This window comes from Cherax quadricarinatus, chromosome 28 (assembly GCF_038502225.1).
Source record: "Cherax quadricarinatus isolate ZL_2023a chromosome 28, ASM3850222v1, whole genome shotgun sequence".
Lineage (NCBI taxonomy): Eukaryota > Metazoa > Arthropoda > Malacostraca > Decapoda > Parastacidae > Cherax > Cherax quadricarinatus.
Window position 1 is genome coordinate 4127834 of NC_091319.1, and position 23850 is coordinate 4151683.

At 38.1% G+C, this 23850-nt stretch overlaps 1 protein-coding gene across 2 annotated transcripts in view; it reads left to right on the forward strand.

Annotated features, from left to right (window-relative positions):
- woc (without children) overlaps positions 1-19832 on the forward strand; it is a 107643-nt gene extending 87811 nt beyond the window's left edge. For both annotated transcript variants that reach the window (XM_053782750.2, XM_053782751.2), the window contains exons 18-22: positions 1528-1653; positions 10194-10333; positions 11395-11524; positions 12647-12740; positions 14134-19832. In XM_053782750.2, the coding sequence (XP_053638725.1) occupies positions 1528-1653; positions 10194-10333; positions 11395-11524; positions 12647-12740; positions 14134-14305 (662 nt within the window). In that variant the 3' untranslated portion in view covers positions 14306-19832. The remainder of the gene's footprint in view (positions 1-1527; positions 1654-10193; positions 10334-11394; positions 11525-12646; positions 12741-14133) is intronic.
- Positions 19833-23850: the final 4018 nt, after the last annotated feature.

Here is a 23850-nt window from a genome sequence, read left to right on the forward strand (position 1 = left end):
CTGGTCAGTAATAGTCCCAAGCTAAGACGAGTACATAAGTGTTGGTAACAAAGCTAAGAGACTTGTTTGCTTCATATCAAACACCTTAACTAATAGAATTCCCAAGGTTATACTTCAACTTTATATCATTGTTAAGGTCTCATTTAGATTATGCAGCTCGGGGGGGGGGGGAGGCTTTCAACCTAACAAAAAACTTAGCAGCACACATTTTCTAGCATTAGAAGCACCTAGCCTGTAACTTAACTTATGACCAGAGTTTTGGTAGAAAGGGTAAGGAAGAAGGATGGGTAAGGATAGAAATATGGAAAAAGGGTGAGAGGGGGAATGAGGTAGGATATAAAAGGGAAATGACACAACCACTTTGGTGCAATTTAAAAAGTGTGTGTGTAATAACAGAAAATTATTGTAGGGGGTATAACACTTACCCATCAAAGTCACACAGATATATAGGTACATGACTCTGAATCAGTAATAGATATACAAGTTGCAGTTGTATAACAAGATTTCAACGACAGGGCAAGGCGATGATTATATAGACAATTCATGAAAAATTACTGAGCATGTTGGCTTCTTTCAAGGTGGTGTGCCGCCATAGTAAATATAGCGAATTTTTAATAGTAGATGTGAAAGTAAAAAAGTTATAAAAGATATCTCCATAATTAGGGGCGATAATATTCTTAGTAGATATAGAAGGGTTCTGGTGTTACCCAGTCATCTTCATCTGCAGGGAGGTTGCTCAAGATCATTGGTCATTGGTAATCATCTTTATGAATAAAGTGACTGTAATCAAACATTAATTTAATCCTAAATAATGAAGCAGTAGGTCAACTGCAGTGCTCCACTTCCTCCATCATTAGCACCTGACCATTCATGCCTCCATCTCCATGAGTATACATGTATGTGTGTGTGTAAAAGGTAATCCTCATATGCCTTGCTGAAGTTCTGCTCACAACATGATGACCCTTTTGGGTTTAACACTTAATTTGATTTTTGTTGTTTTTTAATTCTGAGCAAAATATAGTCCCAATAAAAACTTGTTCTGCCTATTTTGCCTTGATATCCATACTCTTTGGAAAGGTGTAGAATTAGGGGGAATATGACTGAAGTGTGCTTATGGAAAAGCAATAAATAAAGGAGATATCAGTACATGATGACAGTATCGTATCATGAGGGACTCGCATTAATGGATTCAAATTGGGTAAATTTAGATTTAGAAAGTAAAGTATGTAGGAAAGCAGTGATTTGGCAGTACAATTGTGGACAAGTGGATAAAAACTACGTAGTAGTATCTTTGAAGTGAGAACTTTGGGTAGCTTTAACAATAGATTGGTCATGCAAGTGAGAGTGGTTAGATGTGAACATGACCTGCCCAACACCGGCCAGTTATGCCTGCTTGTGTTTTTCGCTATTCTTTATCCTTACGAATATTGAGGCATTAATGTATGTATTATTGATCAAGCAGGAACGATTGTGTTTTATAAATTTTCTCATGTAGTTCTCTTAAAATTTTTAAATATTTTTTTTCAGGAATTCAACAGCATTTATTTGATAGTGCAAGAACAGATTGCATCTTTATGGACTTTGGTTTTGAAAAGTTTACTAACAGTCTTGATGAAATCACCAAAACATTTTTAAACACTGCACCATCTCCAGGTAAGGATTTTATTTTGAAAATACTGTATTCATTTTGTTGAAAATTTTCAAGTCATTATTGTAGTTCAGATTTTTTATTATTGCTTGTCAGATTCACTCTCCTAGTCTATGAGCCTTATCATCCCTGGTGATAAAGCTATGTATGGAGTCTGCCTTCACCACTTTTTCACAGAGATCATTCAACTTTCTGACCACCCTGAGGCTTGAGAAATACTTTCCAACATTTCTGTGGCTCGCCTACACCTGTAACTTTCACCTGTGTCCCGAGTTTGTGTTGATTGCCTCTCAAACAGGTTATCCCTGTCTAGCCTATCAATTCCCCTAAGTATTTTGTGTGTTGTTGTCGTATCTCCTCTGGTTCTTCTTTCCTCCTGTGTCATTAGATTCAGTTCCATTAGCATCTAATCACTTGTGCCCCTTAACTTAGAAACAATCTTTGTTGTATACTTATGCACTTTCTTCAGTTTCTTAACATGCTTCCCTATGTGTGGGTTCCATATTGATGCTTTGTGCTGAAAGATGTGTTTAACACATATTACGTGAAGTGCCCAGAAAGACTTAAGATTCATGACTGCTATACCTTATCCACACAAAAACTAACACAATTGTCAAGATACATTTTGAATTTATTATAATTTGCTGTACTTGCACTAATCTTTCTTTACCCACATCATTCTATCATTAAACATTTGATTAGTTTCATCCATATAATTTAAATTAATTTAGTGATGCGCATATGTGTCTTTGTTCTATAGGTTCTCAGTTGGAGGGAGAGAAAAATAACTATTAACCTGTCAAAAATTTTTTAATTTACTCAGTGCACTGTTTTACTTGACCATTGTGCCAAAATATTGATGTAGTTGGTTTCCATTCAGTTCCAGGTAATTTGTATTAGTTTTATTACTAAGTACATGGGTATGTGATATGACAGGTAAAACATCACTCTCCATGTCTGTGATTTATTCTCATGTGTCTTTGAAATAACCTTGATTTGTAATTACCTTCCATTCTCTAGGCACTATATGACATGGGTTTAGTCCTTTCAATAAATATAATTATCTCTATAAAGGGGAGTTTTCCAGGAAGAAGTGGATTGTTGGAGATCTCCCACCGAGGCAGGGTGACCCAAAAAGAAAGAAAATCCCCAAAAAGAAAATACTTTCATCATCATTCAACAATTTCACCTCACTCACACATAAGCACTGTTTTTGCAGAGGTGCCCAGAATACAACAGTTTAGAAGTACATGTATATTCGTATAAAAATACACAATATATCCCTCCAAACTGCCAATATCCTAAACCCCTCATTTAGAGTGCAGGCATTGTACTTCCCATTTCCAGGACTCAAGTCCGGTTATATAAAATAACCGGTTTCCCTGAATTCCTTCACTAAATATTACCCTGCTCACACTCCAACAGCTCGTCAGGTCCCAAATACCATTCGTCTTCATTCACTCCTATCTAACACGCTCACGCACGCTTGCTGGAGGTCCAAACCCCTCGCCCACAACACCTCCTTTACCCCCTCCCTCCAACCTTTTCGAGGACGACCCCTACCCCGCCTTCCTTTCCCTAGATTTATACGCTTTCCATGTCATTCTACTTTGATCCATTCTCTCTAAATGACCAAACCACCTCAACAAACCCTCTTCAGCCCTCTGACTAATACTTTTATTAACTCCACACCTTCTCCTAATTTCCACACTCTGAATTTTCTGCATAATATTTACACCACACATTGTCCTTAGACAGGACATCTCCACTGCCTTCAACCGCCTCCTCGCTGCAGCATTTACAACCCAAGCTTCACACACATATAAGAGTGTTGGTACTACTATACTTTCATACATTCCCTTCTTTGCCTCCATAGATAACATTTTTTGCCTCCACATATATCTCAATGCACTACTCACCTTTTTTCCTTCATCAATTCTATGATTAACTTCATCCTTCATAAATCCATCCACTGACACATCAACTCACAAATATCTAAAACCATTCACTTCTTCCATACTCCTCCTCCCCAATTTGATATCCAATTTTTCTTTATCTAAATCATTTGATACCCTCATCACCTTACTCTTTTCTATGTTCACTTACAACTTTCTACCTTTACACACACTCCCAAATTTATCCACTAACCTTTGTAATTTTACTTCAGAATCTCCCATAAGCACAGTATCATCAGCAAAAAATAACTGTGTCAATTTCCATTTTGTATTTAGTTCTCCATAATTTAATCCCATCCCTCTCCCGAACACCCCAGCATTTACTTCTTTTACAACGCCATCTATAACTTTCTAGTTGTAGCTACACTGAGAGTAAAAGGTAGATGGGATACAAGGAGAATAAAAGCATCAGGGAAGAGAGAGGTGAAGATTTATAAACTAAAAGAGGCAGTTAGGGTAAGATATAAACAGCTATTGGAGGATAGATGGGCAAATGAGAGCATAGGCAATGGGGTCAAAGAGGTATGGGGTAGATTTAAAAATGTAGTGTTAGAGTGTTCAGCAGAAGTTTGTGGTTACAGGAAAGTGGGTGCGGGAGGGAAGAGGAGCGATTGGTGGAATGATGATGTAAAAGAGTAGTAAGGGAGAAAAAGTTAGCATAAGAGAAGTTTTTACAAAATAGAAGTGATGCAAGGAGGGAAGAGTATATGGAGAAAAAGAGAGAGGTTAAGAGAGTGGTGAAGCAATGTAAAAAGAGAGCAAATGAGAGAGTGGGTGAGATGTTATCAACAAATTTTGTTGAAAATAAGAAAAAGTTTTGGAGTGAGATTAACAAGTTAAGGAAGCCTAGAGAACAAATGGATTTGTCAGTTAAAAATAGGAGAGGAGAGTTATTAAATGAAGAGTTAGAGGTATTGGGAAGATGGAGGGAATATTTTGAGGAATTGTTAAATGTTGATGAAGATAGGGATGCTGTGATTTCGTGTATAGGGCAAGGAGGAATAACATCTTGCAGGAGTGAGGAAGAGCCAGTTGTGAGTGTGGAGGAAGTTCGTGAGGCAGTAGGTAAAATGAAAGGGGGTAAGGCAGCCGGGATTGATAGGATAAAGATAGAAATGTTAAAAGCAGGTGGGGATATAGTTTTGGAGTGGTTGGTGCAATTATTTAATAAATGTATGGAAGAGGGTAAGGTACCTAGGGATTGGCAGAGAGCATGTATAGTTCCTTTGTATAAAGGCAAAGGGGATAAAAGAGAGTGCAAAAATTATAGGGGGATAAGTCTGTTGAGTATACCTGGTAAAGTGTATGGTAGTTATTATTGAAAGAATTAAGAGTAAGACAGAGAATGGGATAGCAGATGAACAAGGAGGCTTTAGGAAAGGTAGGGGGTGTGTGGACCAGGTGTTTACAGTGAAACATATAAGTGAACAGTATTTAGATAAGGCTAAAGAGGTCTTTGTGGCATTTATGGATTTGGAAAAGGCGTATGACAGGGTGGATAGGGGGGCAATGTGGCAGATGTTGCAGGTGTATGGTGTAGGAGGTAGGTTACTGAAAGCAGTGAAGAGTTTTTACGAGGATAGTGAGGCTCAAGTTAGAGTATGTAGGAAAGAGGGAAATTATTTCCCAGTAAAAGTAGGCCTTAGACAAGGATGTGTGATGTCACCGTAGTTGTTTAATATATTTATAGATGGGGTTGTAAGAGAAGTGAATGCGAGGGTCTTGGCAAGAGGCGTGGAGTTAAAAGATAAAGAATCACACACAAAGTGGGAGTTGTCACAGTTGCTCTTTGCTGATGACACTGTGCTGTTGGGAGATTCTGAAGAGAAGTTGCAGAGATTGGTGGATGAATTTGGTAGGGTGTGCAAAAGAAGAAAATTAAAGGTGAATACGGGAAAGAGTAAGGTTATGAGGATAACAAAAAGATTAGGTGATGAAAGATTGGATATCAGATTGGAGGGAGAGAGTATGGAGGAGGTGAATGTATTCAGATATTTGGGAGTGGACGTGTCAGCGGATGGGTCTATGAAAGATGAAGTGAATCATAGAATTGATGAGGGGAAAAGGGTGAGTGGTGCACTTAGGAGTCTGTGGAGACAAAAAACTTTGTCCTTGGAGGCAAAGAGGGGAATGTATGAGAGTATAGTTTTACCAACGCTCTTATATGGGTGTGAAGCATGGGTGATGAATGTTGCAGCGAGGAGAAGGCTGGAGGCAGTGGAAAGCACCCTTCTGGCAAGACAGTGATGGAGTGAATGATGGTGAAAGTTTTTCTTTTTCGGGCCACCCTGCCTTGGTGGGAATCGGCCAGTGTGATAATAATAATAATAATAAAATCTATAAATATATTAAACAACCATGGTGACATTACACATCCCTGTCTAAGACCTACTTTTACCGGGAAGTAGTCTCCCTCTCTTCTACACACCCTAACCTGAGCCTCACTATCCTCATAAAAACTCTTTACAGCATTTAGTAACTTACCACCTATTCCATATACTTGCAACATCTGCCACATTGCTCTCCTATCTACTCTATCATATGCCTCTTCTAAATCCATAAATGCAATAAAAACTTCCCTACCTTTATCTAAATACTGTTCACATACATGCTTCAATGTAAACACTTGATCTACACATCCCCTACCCACTCTCAGACCTCCTTGCTCATCCGCAATTCTACATTCTGTCTTAACTCTAATTCTTTCAATAATAACCCTACCGTACACTTTTCCTTGTATACTCAGTAAACTTATTCCTCTACAATTTTTACAATCTCTTTTGTCCCCCTTCCCTTTATATAAAGGGACTATACACGCTCTCCGCCAATTCCTAGGTACCTTCCCCTCTTTCATACATTTCTTCTTCTTTCAACAAACCGGCCGTATCCCACCGAGGCAGGGTGGCCCAAAAAGAAAAACAAAAGTTTCTCTTCAAATTTAGTAATTTATACAGGAGAAGGGGTTACTAGCCCCTTGCTCCTGGCATTTTAATCGCTTCTTACAACACGCATTGCTTACGGAGGAAGAATTCTGTTCCACTTCCCCATGGAGATAAGAGGAAATAAACAAGAACAAGAACTAGAAAGAAAATAGCAGAAAACCCAGAGGGGTGTGTATATACATATATGCTTGTACATATAAGTCTAGTGTGACCTAAGTGTAAGTAGAAGTAGCAAGACGTACCTGAAATCTTGCATATTTATGAGACAGACAAAAGACACCAGCAATCCTACCATCATGTAAAACAATTACAGGCTTTCCTTTTACAATCACTTTGCAAGACGGTAGTACCTCTCTGGGTGGTTGCTGTCTACCAACCTCCTACCTAGGTTTCATACATTTATTAAACAAAAATGCCAACAACTCCAACACTCTGTGTCCCCCTGCTTTTAACATTTCTGTCATAATCCCGTCAGTTCCAGCTGCTTTACCCCCTCACGCACCTCCCCCACACTCACATCCTGCTCTTCTACACTCCTAAAAGATGGTATACCTTCCTGGCCAGTGCATGAAATTACCACCTCCCTTTCTTCGTCTACATTTAAAAGTTCCTCAAAATATTTTCGCCATCTACCCAATACCTCCATCTTCCCATCTACTAACTCCCCTACTCTGTTTTTAACTAACAAATCTATTCGTTCCCTTGGCTTTCTTAACTTGTTTAACTCACTCCAAAATTTTTTCTTATTTTCATTAAAATTTCTTGACAGTGCCTCTCCCACTCTATCATACGCTCTCCTTTTGCACTCGCTCACCACTCTCTTCACCTTTCTTTTACTCTCCATATACTCTACTCTTCTTAGAACACTTCTGCTTTATAAATACCTCTCACAAGCTACCTTTTTCTCTCTTATCACACCCTTTACTTCATCATTCCACCAATCACTCCTCTTTCCTCCTGTAACCACAAACTTCTGCCCCACATTCTAATACTGCATTTTTAAAACTAGTTTATACACTTTCACCTCCCTCTTACTTGTTGTTTCCTTTTACCTCTTATCCCATCTACCTCTTACTCTAACTGTAGCTACAATTAGATGATGATCCGATATCAGTTGCCCCTCTATAAACGTGTACATCCTGGAGCCTACCCATCAACCTTTTATCCACCAATACATAATCTAACAAACTACTTTCATTACGTGCTATATCATACCTTGTATATTTATTTATCCTCTTTTTCATAAAATATGCATTACTTATTACCAAACCTTTTTCTACACATAGCTCAATTAAAGGCTCCCCATTTTCATTTACCCCTGGCATCCCAAATTTACCTACTACTCCCTCCACAACATTTTTACCCACTTTAGCATTAGAATCCCCAACCACAAGTACTCTCACACTTGGTTCAAAACTCCCCACGCATTCACTCATGTGACGGCCCCCTATCAAACTAGCGGTTAAATGGTTAACCTGCCGGCCGGCAGTACCACTGGGTATGTCATCAAACCCAATGTGGGGACTGCTGAGCCGGCCTTAGCAGCAGTAAGTACACCTCACAGTACGCATCTAAGCAGTATTTACCAGAACACCTTACGGTAGACATCTACTAGCAGTAGAGTATTCGTCTGACCGTCTTATTATATATATCTACTGGCGTTAGAGGAAGCGCTCACCGCAGCTCACTGAGTCTGTTGGCCTCAGTTACTTGACGGCCGCATTCAGTGAGCTTGCAGCATGGTGTTTTACAAACACTATTTATCAACTGGTCTTGAAGGCGGTAGATAGTACTCACCAGACCATCTTACGGTGTACTTCTACCGGCCTTGGAGAGTATTTACAGGACAGGTGATGTCTGCGGACTCACCGCCTATGCTGGTCAACTGTGGGCTGGAGTCATCGGATGCTGTTTTAGTGGGACACTACATGAAGAAAAGGTTGGAGTGTGACACTGAACTGGGCTGGGACCGTAGTGTGACACTGAAGGAAGTATGACGGAGTGTAACACTGAAATAAGCTATAGGACCGTAGTGGAACACTGAGAAGAAAAGGGTGTCGTGTGACACTGAAGAAGGTATGGTTGTAGTGTACATTGAATAGTGTCATGTGACTGGCCTCGAGAAAGACGCTGTGTGAGTGTGTCGCAGGGTGTCAAGGGTGACACAGTTGAGAAAGTGTATGACGCAGAGAAAAGGGTGTCGTGTGACATGGAGAGTAGGAGCGTCATTACGCAGAGAAAAGGGTGTCGTGTGACACGGAGAGCTGGAGTGTCTGGTGACACAGAGAAAAGGGTGGCAAGGGACACGGTTGAGCTGGAGCATCATTACACGAATAAGTGTCGTGTGAGACACCGGGAGCATCACAACTCGGATATAAGTGTCGTGTGAGACACGGAGCGTCATAAGGGTGTCGTGAGACACGAAGTTGATCGTAATTTATTATTGTACAAATGTTACTTATAATTTATTATTTTAGCATGGATATATAAGGTGACAGTAGTGTCTGAGAAGTTGTACCCTGTGTGTAGGGTTACGAATTATTATTTATTATTTTAAGATGCTAATTATAATTTATTATTGTAACATGTATATATTATCAGATGTTTATTAGTTTAAATACCTCTAGACCAAAGATTGTTTTTTATATAATATTAAAGATTAATTTATTTTAACGTGTATTTATGTATCCCGAACTCTTTATTACAAAATGAGTAATCCACCATCTAAAAAATCACTTTTTTTGTAATAACTCAACATTTCCCAAAATCTCTCTCTCTCTATACTTCTCTCTTCCCCAGGTGCATATACGCATACTATATCCCACTTCTCACATCCAACCTTTATTTTGCTCCACATAATCCTTGAATTTATACATTTATAGTCCCTCTTTTCCTGCCATAGCTTATCCTTCAACATTATTGCTACTCCTCCTTTAGCTCTGACTCTATTTGAAACCCCTGACCTAATCCCATTTATTCCTCTCCACTGAAACTCACCTACCCCCTTCAGCTTTGTTTCACTTAAGCCAGGACATCCAGCTTCTTCTCATTCATAACATCCACAATCATCTCTTTCTTATCATTCGCACAACATCCATGCACATTCAGACTTCCCACTTTGACAATTTTCTTCTTATTATTCTTTTTAATAATTATTACAGGAAAAGGGTTACTAACCCATTGTTCCCGGCATTTTAGTTGACTTGTACAACACGCATGGCTTACAGAGGAAAGATTCTTATTCCACTTTCCCATGGATATAAAAGGAAAAGTAATAAGAACAAGAACTAAGATAAAATCAAAGAAAACTCAGATGAGTGTGTATAAATAAATGTGTACATGTACGTTTAGTGTGACCTAAGTGTAAGTAGAGGTAACAAGACGTGCCTGTAATCTTGCATATTTATGAAACAGACAAAAGACGAACAGCAATCCTACCATCATGTAAAACAATTACAGGCTTTCGTTTTACACACACTTGGCAGGACGGTAGTACCTCCCTGGGTGGTTGCTGTCTTCCAACCTACAGTAATTAATTAATTAAGGTACAGTAATTAATTGCATTTTTCTTTTCTTATTAATATGTACTCTGATGCATAAAAATGTCAAAATTCATTTACTGATGATCATGTGTGTGACTTATTTCAGGACTTTTGTCACCAAGTTCTGTCGGAGTGACAAGAATAACCGAAACTATGTTATGGGAGTGCAGACAACTTGGTGCACACACTCCACAGGTTCTACTCAACACACTCTTTTACTTCAACACTAAAGTGTTTCATCTTAAGGTTGGTATCAGAATCAAATCAGTGTAGTATATGTAAAATACATTTTTGATCATTTTTTTTAATTTGTTAGTTGTGCTGGGTTACCTGAAGGATGCTTCTGGTGTCAATGACCCTCTGCCCTGGTCCCAGGCCTTATCAACCAGGCTACCCAGACTGTTCGATAGATAGAGCATTTTTGGTTTTAACATTTTATGTCAAAATTAACCATTCCTAAGTAGTTTGTATGCCATGACAGTTCAGCAGGTAGATCATTTCCAGTGTCATAATGTTTTTGAATACAACATGCTTATACATTTTGCCGTTTTCATGATTTGGTTTTATAACATCCGTGTATAGAAGAATCTTTGGCACTTATAACTTTAAAAAATGTAAGGGACATCCCAGGAAGGGTTGGAGGGAGGGGGTGAAGAATGTTTTGAATGGTAGGAGCTTGAGCATCCAACAGGCATGTGAGTGTGTGTATCAGATGAGAATGATTTTTCAGTGCTGGATGTGCCATTGATGAGTAAGTTATGTTAGGTGAAAGGACACAAGTGCAACTAATGTGATAATTTATTGTGGCAATGTTTCGGTCTCCAGGAGCTTTATCAAGCCGTTACAAACAATACATGGACACAGAGGATATACATATACAGCCTTAGAGTGAGGTGTAATACTAGTGTTAATAGTAATATTAGTTGTAGTAATACAATATGGTAGAACAGTCAACTTGCACATGAGTAAAAGGTTATAAAAGCAATTACTTGGGTAGTATAAAAAAAATATTATAGGTGGATAATCTGCTAAGCATATATTAGATTATACAAGCTTTGTGAAAAATTGACAATGCTTGTGTATCAATATGCTTTCAGTAAATATTCCCTATCATCTAGTATTTTAATCCCCTCAAGGGGGCTTAGATGTGTACTTATCTTCTGCTTGAATTGAGCCTAAATTCTTCCCATTCTAGAGACACTTAATAACCTCAGTGGATTTAGCACTACCCCCCTGATTAAAAATCATCTGATGCTGCTGAATGAAAAAAATTTAAATTTAGAAGTTTTTGCTTTATTTCTTTCCAGACTATTGAGGATCATCAGGCCCTGTCTTTTTCGCAAATTGTTAAACAGTGGAGACGGTCAAATGTTGGGCAGGAAGGTTCAGTCACAAGGACAGCTTGGCTGAAATATTACCCCAAGAGAACTCTGGAAGGTTAGTGTAGAAAACTTAAATTGATATACGAGTTATTTCATGTTTTACGTTGGATCATTCACTCTCTCATCTGCAACTAATATATGAGAGGTAGAAACCCAAGTGGATACAGAATCACAGAATCAGATTTCTCTATATTTCTACCTCCACCTGAGGTCTTCTTCAGTTAAGGTTTAGCGTACAGTATACCAACTATTATTCCATGTTTCTGTATCCATGTGGGTTCCTACTTTTCCTTGATAACAATTGTTTATTACTCAAAAAATTTATCAAAACATTTTAATGGTTGCATAGTTTATATTTTAATCAATAACTGAAGAAAGTGCTAGGTAGTAGGTTGGTAGACAGCAACTGCCCATGGAGGTACTACCGTCCTGCCCTGTGAGTGTAAAATGAAAGCCTGTAATTGTTTTACAATATGGTAGGATTGCTGGTGTCATTTTTTGTCTCGTGAACATGCAAGATTTCAGGTACGTCTTGCTACTTCTACTTACACTTAGGTCACACTTCACATACATGTACAAGTATATATATACACACACCTCTGGGTTTTCTTGTATTTTCTTTCTAGTTCTTATTCTTGTTTATTTCCTCTTATCTCCATGGGGAAGTGGAACAGAATTCTTCCTCCGTAAGCCATGCGTGTTGTAAGAGGCAACTAAAATGCCGGGAGCAAGGGGCTAGTAACCCCTTCTCCTGTATAGATTACTAAATTTAAAAAGAGAAACTTTTGTTTTTCTTTTTGGGCCACCCTGCCTTGGTGGGATACGGCCAGTTTGCTGAAAAAAAAAAACTAAAAGTGTAATGAGCACTTGTCAATTCTCAGTAATAACCTTCATTTTGAACTGTGCATCATTTAGACTCATTGAAGCATGCCTTACATTTCATGATTAGCTCTTCCGTATGATTACAATAACAAGTTTATTAACACACAATCATTCAGTGTTAGAATTCTTGCCTATATGTTTTGCTTCCTTAATACAAAAAATATTAAGAGACTTAAATTTTGGTGAATATTGTTCCTTTAAGATAAGTTATATTATTTTATAAGATTTCTAGCTGACAGCCTTTTATTAATAACATTAATATACCTCCATGTTAATTTGTAATTCTACATTGCAGATGAGAAAACCAAGAAAAATTATGAAATGCATGAGAACAGAGATGACCCACTGAGATGTCCTGTCAAGTTATACGAGTTTTACATTTCTAAATGGTCAGTATTATGTTACATTGATCACTATATTGACACTCAGATTGCTAATGATAGAGTCTTTATTCAGAATATACACTGGTATTTAGTACAGAACTGATTAAATAATTTTTTATTGTTTATTTCAGTTATTAATCTAAGATTTAAATAAGTATTGACAAGGAGAGAAAATGTTGAAAAAATTTCAAGCTCAGATCATGTCTTTTTGCCAGCTGTAACATGGCTGACTGCAGAAAATGGTGTTCCTTGATTAATGAATAACATGAATTTATATGCAAATAACCAGCACATAGGCAAAAGAAATGTATGACAGTGTTTCAGTCCATCTTGGACCATTAACTAGTCACACACTCTGTTACTAGTCAGACCGAAACATTGTCATAAGTTTCTCTCTCCTGTGTGCAGGTTATTTGTTATTGTTCCAGTCACGATATTGTGCCTTTTTATTCGAAACTTGAATTTATTTAAGGTGTAGTCTTGCTCTTTTTTCATCTTAAAACAGTGACTTGTGTAGTTCTTTTTAGTTAGCAAATTTCTTAACATTGTCATAAGGCATTACTTTTATTATTATAAGTTAGACGAGGGGAAAGAGCCGTTTCTTGGATTATGGAGTTTGAAAATGTGAGAGACAGGAAAAAAAGAGGGATTAATCTAATCAGTGGATAAAAAGGTAGCAGTATATCAATATTGCACTCTGAATGTTTCAGGAAGGAGAAGAATATAAACAGTGGAAATATCTTGTTAAAGAATATTGGAAGATGGGACTATTATGCAAATAATGAGTAATGAATTAATTAAAAGTTGGGAAGAGACTCATGTCACTATCTAAATGCAATATTTATGCATGTCTGAAAATATTTGATTATTAGGTAAGACACATATGCAACAGTTAGGTATCTTTATTTCGAAACGTTTCGCCTACACAGTAGGCTTCTTCAGTCGAGTACAGAAAAGTTTATAGACGCAGAAGAGACTTGAAGACGATGTAATCAGTCCATCACCCTTAAAGTTTTGAGGTGGTCAGTCCCTCAGTCTGGAGAAGAGCATTGTTCCATAGTCTGAAACAATATATTGTTTCAGACTATGGAACAATGCTCTTCAACAACCTGTCGGTATTTTATACCATTTTAATGTTCAATATTTGATTAATTCTCATTGAATGAAAGTGAATGCTTTTGAAGTATCTGGTGATAACTTTCCTTATAGCAACTCCCTCAAGAAATAGTAATCTTAAGAGAGACCAAATTTTCTGTGGTATAAACAGATTTATCTACTTGGGCATATGAGGTCCCCATATTTAACCACACATTGTCATCTGAATGAACATTATTATTATTAGTTAGGCCATGACATTGAAATTATTGGATATTTTATGATAATTTATTTATTTTTCCAGCCCTGAGAGTGTTCGCAGCAAGCTGGACATGTACTACGTTTATCCTGAGAGATCATGTATCCCTGACTCGCCAACCTGGTTTTCAACTCAAGCTGTACATGCAGCTACCATTTCCAAAATGTTGCACCGATGTCTTATGGTGAGGGAAGTACAAGAAGCGTTAATGGACTAATGGCATTTCTGTTTACTCTATTGGCAGTGTGCTGCAAAAATGCAATTGACCTTTTAATAAATTTGTTTGATATACAAGAAAAACTGTAAGAATCTCTGATAATGTACATAAGCATTAGAGTTCATCCTTAAGGAAAAAGATTCTCTAAAGGTAGCATGGCATTAAAGATATAGACATGTCAGTTGTTATTGCGAAAGATTTTGGAAAATCCTGAAGAAATGAGATCCAAGGCATAAGAATTTCATAAAGCTCAGATTAGTTTCATTATTGATTTCTTTTGCAGCTGGTGGCATATAAAAACATATATTACTACTGTTCTTCTTATTCTTTTTATTAATTATTACAGGAAAAGGGATTACTAGCCCATTGTTCCATTGTGATTATGCGTGAGTGAGGTGAAAGTGTTGAATGATGATGAAAGTATTTTCTTTTTGGGGATTTTCTTTCTTTTTGGGTCACCCTGCCTCAGTGGGAGATGGCCGACTTGTTGAAAAAAAAAAATTACTACTGTGTGTTCGGGTTCACTAATCTTGTACCTTTCCTACCTATGGTGATAGGTGCATATCCACTATATACAAGGGTGTAATTACCTATTAATAATTAATTTTTGGAGTTTTCTTTGAGTAAGCTATATCTCCTGGTCCTGCTGCTTAACTTTCAGATGACTGATGTGAAATAGTCATTTTATTTTTATTATAGACCCTTTGTACAGACTCGAATTCCAACGTGTTGTTTATTTCATTCCACTTTTTTTAACTTTGAAGGCTTCAACGGATGTCTTTCGATATTCCTGTGGTTCATTTGGGTATGTGATTTCTAACAATGCCATCTTATTCTCATTTCATCTCTGGTACAAAAAACTTTGCTTATCTCTTGTGTATCGTGTATGTTGAAATCATATCCTCCTCTTTGTTCTTACAGAAGGCTTGTTTTGTATTTTCTTCTTAGCCCATTTCCTTAAGTCCAGGCATCAGATGGTTGGACCCCTTTGAACATATGAGTATCATCTTGCACTCTACTAGGTGAGGATTCCATGTAAGGACTACATACTTTTGAATGATTTAAATGTATTTTGAAAGAGTCTTAATTCCTGAATGTCACTCTTATGTTAGTTTGTGCTTATGATGTTATTCTGTGTACTAAAGGGGATAGATTTAGAGGCAGTGCTCATTCTTTGTTTTCTCTACCTTAATAGAACTGTCTTCAGCTTTTTTTTTCTTTTTTTTTCACCTCCAGGCTTTATAACTACTTTTGCTAGCATTAAATTTCAGTAAATGCCATTAGTGAATCTTAGTTTTTGTACAGTCTCCTCTTTCCTTTACAGTCTGTAGGCTCATTAGTCCTGGCTTTGTCTCTGTAGGTGCTTTCCTTTCCCACTACATTGTAAAATGTTCCAAAATTCAGAACACCCGTGACTTAACCTCATTCCTTTTTCTTCTTCTCGCTCTTCCCCTTTCCTCTTTCTCCTTTGGGTTGTCTTTCTTCTGTCTTGGGTATTTGTTCCTTCATTATTATTTTTCCCCCCTGTGTGTTCTTGCTCCTACTCTGTGGGCCCCTAGCTCCCCTGCAGTTCTCCTCTTTCTTAGTTTTTGACTGGCTCCACCTCCACCATTCTACCTTCCCCAGTACTATCTTCTACCTCCACTACTATCACCACCACCTCCTGGCCTATATATACTCCCTCCTTCTCTCCTTTTCATTAGTGTGACTTTGTAAATGGTCCAAGTCAAACCGAAACATCATCGTAACCTCCTCTCTTCTATGTGTGGGTTATTTGTGTATTGCCCAACATTGATCCCTGTAAGACTGATATTGCATCATTATAATCCCCTCATGGGAGGTTGGTTCCTTGATACTGGTGAGGGCCTCTTGATCCAAGGAAGTGGAGTTTTCCTCCTTTGAATTTAACCTCATTGCCTCCTATTCCCCAGGCATATGAACCCTGTAGGTTGAACATTTATCTTTAAATATAGTATCAGTCCTGCCTTTGGTTCTTTGTACTCGCATATTTGTGGTTGCAGGGGTCGAGTGACAGCTCCTGGCCCCGCCTCTTCACTGGTCGCCACTAGGTCTACTCTCTCCCTGCTCTAAGAGCTTTATCATATTTCCTTGTAAAGCTGTGTATGGATCCTGCTGTTCTACTACATAACTCTCCAGATTGTTCCACTTCCTGACAACTCTGTGGCTGGAGAAATACACTCCTAATATCTATGTGACTCATCTGAGTTTTCGACTTCCAGTCATGACCCCTTGTTTGTGTCCCACCTCTGAAACATTCTGTCCCTATCCCTCCTGTCCTCCAGTTTTGTCAGATTGATTTCCCTTACCCTCTTTTCATAACACATACCCCTTAGCTCCGGAATAATCTTTTTGCAAACCTTCGCATTTTCTCTAATTTCTTGCCGTGATTGACCTGGTATGGGCCTGACATACATGGTGTATAGTGTCTTAAATGATCCTTTACTCTAAGTGTCTCTAAATGTCAAACTGCTTTTCTTAGGTTTACCAAGTGCCCATGTCCTGCAGGAGTTATTTGGTTAATGTGCATCTCAGGAGATGTGCTTGGTATGATACTCAGTGTTTCCATGTCTATGCTAATGCTTACCTTTTACTTCATTGTGCTAAGCAGTCTTTGTGGCACCCTTTCTGAAGCTTTCTTGCACTCTAGGAATATGTAGTCCACTCATCCTTCTTGTTTGTCCTTCATTAGTCCATTATGTCTTTTATGTCTTGTCAGGCATCATTTGTTTCTGAATCCAGATTGATGTTTCATGAGAAATTAATTGCTTTCTAGAGGTTGAGCAAGTTATTTTCTTTAATATGCAGTTTGTACATTACACTTGTTAGGGACAGTTGGTATATTGTTTAAAACAGTGGATCCCAAACCACTTTTGTTGTGCACTACCCAAAATTTGAAATCAAATTTGCCTTGTGAACCAAATGGTATGGGTACCTACTTAGCATCCCAGCAAGTTGCTGTAGATTTATAAAATAATACTAAAGGGAACCTTTGGAAAAAAATTATACAACACAGCAGCTCAATTTTTTCTTGGGTTGCAACCTTGGGAACTCCTGGTTCAGCATTTCATACCTTGCTCTTTTCTTAATTTCAGTAATTTTCACCACTTACCATCCCTCTTGCACTTTATCCATCATTAATGGTAGTCACAGAATTGTGCGAGTGGTTTTTCATAGCATTTGAATCTCCTAATAATCATCACAGTGTTTCATCTGGTTCTGATGCTCTGATGTATTAAGTTCTATTGAGAGTCTCTCTACTTCTTCATTAGTCATTTCAGTGCTTGACAGTTCAGTTAGGATTTTACTTTTTATTTCAGACTTCGGCTCTTGCTCATTTGTAGACAGGAGTTTTCTGTGACATCTGTGGAATTTTTTAGTTTGGAAAAGCTGTAGCTGTAGATGTGAATCCTACTTGAGATTAGTAATGATGAGTGATAGCAGTGAAAGAGAAATAGATTGAGTGATTGATTTAATGTATGCATAATATTTTAATTAAAATGCTCAAGTGACCTATTGTATTTTTCCTTTGGCATTATCCATTATCATGCAGTATTATCTGTCATTTGATTGCAAAATGCTGTAGGGTAGAGACAGCAGAGAACAGAAAATTATGGAAAAATTCCAACTTGACCAGTCACTTATATAAGATGAACAGCCAAATAAGACAGACTTGTCTGTGAAAGTATTTTTTATATCTTGAAGGTGGTATAAAAGTGGAATGAAATAGGGGAATTGTATAGTAGTGACAGAATCTAAACATAGATTCAAAACTATAATGGTATGGTATGACAGTGCTAGATCTATCAGCCAGTAGCAAGTTAAGACATGTGCCCAGAAATTTCAGCTCATTTCAAGCAAACTCATTTAGATAAATATAGTAAAACTTGCTAAATCAGATTATATTGGTACTAAGGCCAGTTTGGGTATGGTTATTTTGTCATTTCTTTACCCTCATTCTACATATATTTTAACCTTTTGTGTCCAACGTAATAGTACACAGGTGATAACTGTGTCCCACGTACTAGTACATGCAGTTTTTCGTGACTTCAAAAACCCCACATGCCTATATTTTTGCAGTCACAACTATTCTGGTCTTTTACGACTAATGCTCCTGCGGCCTTGGCTTCCTTAGCATTGTGCATTCAAGATCATATAATATTGCCGTCAGTAGTTTCATTAAGGAAGTGCCTTGTTCAATATGCTTAATAATCCCTATGTTTTGCTCAATACTCTGTAAAACATGCTTTGTCTTGAGTATATTCCTTCTGCAAGCACTTGCAGAAGCATGCATTATAATCAAGAGGTTATACTCGTATAATTGTAATAATTTTCTGACAAAACTGACACTAGGTCAGAGTAGTTTGGAAGCATTTAACAATGCATGCATAGTAATGCACGAGCACCATGTCCATACCAAACAAAAATTCTCCCAGTGACCACATCATAAGGTCACCGTCAAAGCCCTCCTGGCCACCGGTCAGCTAAATGGCTGTTATACTGAACGGATGTTTGTCAAACTTAGGTTAATTGTACACATGATGTGGCAGGTTATTTGCTAATTTTATCTGGCAAGTTTTGCTGTAATAGGTAAATGCACAATACAGTAATGGATAGAATGCTATAGTGCATTGTATTATGAAAAATTTTGTCGATTGATAATATTAAATATAATTTTTTTTCAACAAACTGGCTGTATCCCCACAAGACAATTTTTTTTTTTAATTAGTAATTATATACACCTACCATCCGACTTACGACTGAGCTTGGTTCCGACTAACCAGTCAAAAGTCAAAATGGACATAAGTCGAACCTTACACTGAATATCAACATCACATTTTTGTAATGATTTTATTTTATTGTTTTATTTTGGTATTTAATTTTTTACTTTACTTTTTATGCTGTTAGTACATTGGAACCTCTGCTTGCGAGCGCATCCACATGCGAGTTTTTCCAAATACGAGCAGTCGATGGTTCGATTTTTTGCGTCCATACGCGAGCAAAATTTCCGTAAGCGAGAAGACCTCAAGGTAGGTCCCTTGACGCTGGTGAGGGGCTCTTGCTCTTCATCTAGGGAATTGTATCTCATTTGTTTGTTGGACTATCTTATTGAAACTTGGGCAATGTATGATGGAAAGATGCTTCCCAATGTACACCAAAAATGAAAGAAATATAAGCATAAATAATGGAGTTCACTTCTCAGCAATTAGCCACCCCTTCGTGGTATTTTCATATGGTTTTTATGGTTGTATTCTCGTTTTTTTGGTCTCATTTGATAGAATGAAAGATATATTACATAAATAGATATTTCACGACGAAAAGTACCTCAAAATTGAGCTCAACTTACGAGAAATGTTCGATTGTTTTGGTTATGTTTAAGAGTAAACAAATGACGTCACTGTCCATTCCAATATGCAGTCGTGAATGGGTTGACATTATACAATTATTGCAATGAGGCATAACAGTAAATCTTGTATTTTTTGTGTGAATAAAAATTACAAATTATTTATATTGTAAGTACAGTGCCTGCACTCTGAAGGAGGGGTGTTAATGTTGCAGTTTAAAAACTGTAGTGTAAAGCACCCTTCTGGCAAGACAGTGATGGAGTGAATGATGGTGAAAGTTTTTCTTTTTCGGGCCACCCTGCCTTGGTGGGAATTGGCCAGTGTGATAAAAAAACAAAAACAAAAAAAAATAATATGTATAATAATAATACGTATAATATTAGTATAATATAATACAATAATAATAATACATATATATAATATATGTAGGTAGTAGGTTGGTAGACAGCAACCGCCCAGGGAGGTACTACCGTCCTGCCAAGTGAGTGTAAAACGAAAGCCTGTAATCGTTTTACATGATGGTAGGGTTGCTGGTGTCTTTTGTCTGTCTCATAAATATGCAAGATTACAGGTAAGTCTTGCTACTTCTACTTACACTTAGGTCACACTACACATACATGTACAAGCATATATATACACACCCCTCTGGGTTTTCTTCTATTTTCTTTCTAATTCTTGTTCTTGTTTATTTCCTCTTATCTCCATGGGGAAGTGGAACAGAATTCTTCCTCTGTAAGCCATGCTTGTCGTAAGAGGCGACTAAAATGCCGGGAGCAAGGGGCTAGTAACCCCTTCTCCTGTATATATTACTAAATTTAAAAGGAGAAACTTCAGTTTTTTCTTTTGGGCCACCCCACCTCAGTGGGATACGGCTGGTACGTTGAAAGAAGAAGATATAATATATATAATAATACATATATATAATAATGTTTTCCATGGGGAAGTGGAACAGAATTCTTCCTCCATAAGCCATGTGTGTCGTAAGAGGTGACTAAAATGCCGGGAGCAAGGGGCTAGTAACCCCTTCTCCTGTATATATTACTAAATTTAAAAGGAGAAATTTTCATTTGTCCTTTTGGGCCACCCCACCTCAGTGGGATACGGCTGGCGCGTTGAAAGAAAGAATATAATAATGTACTACATAATAATAATTATAATAATAGATGGCTTCAAAAGGCTGTCACTAGATGGCAGTGTTTACCACAACAAAGAGGGAGTGGTTGTGACCGCTTCCACCTGTTACATAATGACATATTTTATTCATTCTTGAGTATATATCAGGTTTCTGTGTTATTTATATTGTTTATTATTTCATATCAGATGAACTGTGGTAGATAAATAAGCCATAGAGTTGATGATAGCTAAATATTCAAGGAGTATTTTGTCCTGTCTCCAGACAAACTCTCGTCTGCCGCCACCGCTGCCACATATATAATGACATTTTATTCATTCTAGAGTATATATCAGGTTTCTATGTTATTTATATTGTTTATGTCATATTAGATGAAGTGAGATAGATAAATAAGCTGTAGAGTTGATATTAGCGAAATTATTGAAGTACAGAATTCCAGTGGAATGGATTAATTGCATTTCAATTAATTTAAATGAGGAAAATTGACTGCAAACGAGCAAATCCAGTTGCGAGCAAGGTCATGGAACAGATTAAACTCGCAAGTAAAGGTTCCATTGTACTGTATTTTATACCGTAAGGTTTAAGATAAACACTGTACAACACAAACAGTTGTTTTATTTATTTATTTTATTATCACACTGGCCGATTCCCACCAAGGCAGGGTGGCCCGAAAAAGAAAAACTTTCACCATCATTCACTCCATCACTGTCTTGCCAGAAGGGTGCTTTACACTACAGTTTTTAAACTGCAACATTAACACCCCTCCTTCAGAGTGCAGGCACTGTACTTCCCATCTCCAGGACTCAAGTCCGGCCTGCCGGTTTCCCTGAATCCCTTCATAAATGTTACTTTGCTCACACTCCAACAGCACGTCAAGTATTAAAAACCATTTGTCTCCATTCACTCCTATCAAACACGCTCACGCATGCCTGCTGGAAGTCCAAGCCCCTCGCACACAAAACCTCCTTTACCCCCTCCCTCCAACCTTTCCTAGGCCGACCCCTACCCCGCCTTCCTTCCACTACAGACTGATACACTCTTGAAGTCATTGTTTATTTCCCAGAAATTTGGCATACAAAACATGGTCGTAAGTCAAGTGATCGTATGTTGAGCAGGTCGTAAGTTGGATGGTAGGTGTATATATATATTTTTAACACATCAGCTGTCTCCTATTGAGGCAAGGTGACCCTAAAAAGAAACACTTTCACCATCATTCACACACAATCACTGTCTATACAAAGGCACCCAGATACGACAGTTCAGATGTCATTCCAAGCAGCTAATATCCCAAACCCCTCCTTTAAAGTGCAGGCATTGTACTTCCCACCTCCAGGACTCAAGTCCGTCTAACTTTCCCTGAATCCCTTCAGAAAATATTACCCTGCTCACACTCCAACAGCTCATCAAGTCCCAAAAGCCATTCATCTCCATTCAATACTAACACACACACACACACACACATGCACGCACACACACACGCACACACGCCTACTGTATGTCCAAGCCCCAAGCCCCTTGCACACAAAACCTCTTTTACCTCCTCCCTCCTTTCTTTTCTAGGATGACCCCTACCCCTCCTCCCTTCCACTACAGATTTATACACCTTCCAAGTCATCCTATTTTGCTCCATCCTCTCTAAATGACCAAACCACCTCAACAACCCCTCCTCGGCCCTTTTGACTAATACTTTTAGCAACTCAACACCTCCTAATTTTCACACTACAAATTATTATTGCATATATTCTTCTTTCAACAAACGGGCCATATTCCACCAAGGCAGGGTGGCCCAAAAAGAAAAACAAAAGTTTCTCTTTTTACCTTTAGTAATGTAAACAGGAGAAGGGGTTACTAGCCCCTTGTTCCCGGCATTTTAGTTGCCTTTTACAACACGCATGGCTTACGGAGGAAGAATTCTGTTCCATTTTCCCATGGAGATAAGAGGAAATAAATAAGAACTAGTATGAAAATAGAAGAAAACCCAGAGGGGTGTGTATATATAGCATTGTACATGTATGTGTAGTGTGACCTAAGTGTAAGTAGGAGTAGCAGGATGTACCTGAAATCTTGCATGTTTATGAGACAGAGACAAAGACACCAGCAATCCTACCATCATGTAAAACAATTACAGGCTTTCGTTTTACACTCACTTGGCAGGACGGTAGTACATCCCTGGGTGGTTGCTGTCTACCAACCTACTAACTAAACGCTACAAATTATCTGCATAATATTTACACCACACATTGCCCTTAGACATGACATCTCCACTGCCTCCATCCTCCTTGCTGCAGCATTTACAACCTATGCTTCACACCCATATAAGAGTGTCAGTACCACTATATGTACTCTCACACATTCCCTTCTTTGCCTCCATGAATAATGTTCTTTGTCTCCACAGATACCTCAATGCACCACCCACCCATCTTTCTTCATCAGTTGTATGGTTTACCTCATCCTTCATAAACCCATCCACTGACAAGCCTACTCCCAAATATCTGAACTCCTTCACTTCTTTCATACTCCCTCCAGTGTGATATACAATTTTTCTTTTCCTAATTCATTTGATACCCTCATCACCTTACTTTTTCTAGGTAGTAGGTTGGTAGACAGCAACCGCCCAGGGAGGTACTACCGTCCTGCCAAGTGAGTGTAAAACGAAAGCCTGTAATTGTTTTACATGATGGTAGGATTGCTGGTGTCCATTTTTCTGTCTCATAAACATGCAAGGTTTCAGGTACGTCTTGCTACTTCTACTTACACTTAGGTCACACTACACATACATGTACAAGCATATATATACACACACCCCTCTGGGTTTTCTTCTATTTTCTTACTAGTTCTTGTTCTTGTTTATTTCCTCTTATCTCCATGGGGAAGTGGAACAGAATTCTTCCTCCGTAAGCCATGCGTGTTGTATGAGGCGACTAAAATGCCGGGAGCAAGGGGCTAGTAACCCCCTTCTCCTGTATGTATTACTAAATGTAAAAGGAGAAACTTTCGTTTTTCCTTTTGGGCCACCCTGCCTCGGTGGGATACGGCCGGTGTGTTGAAAG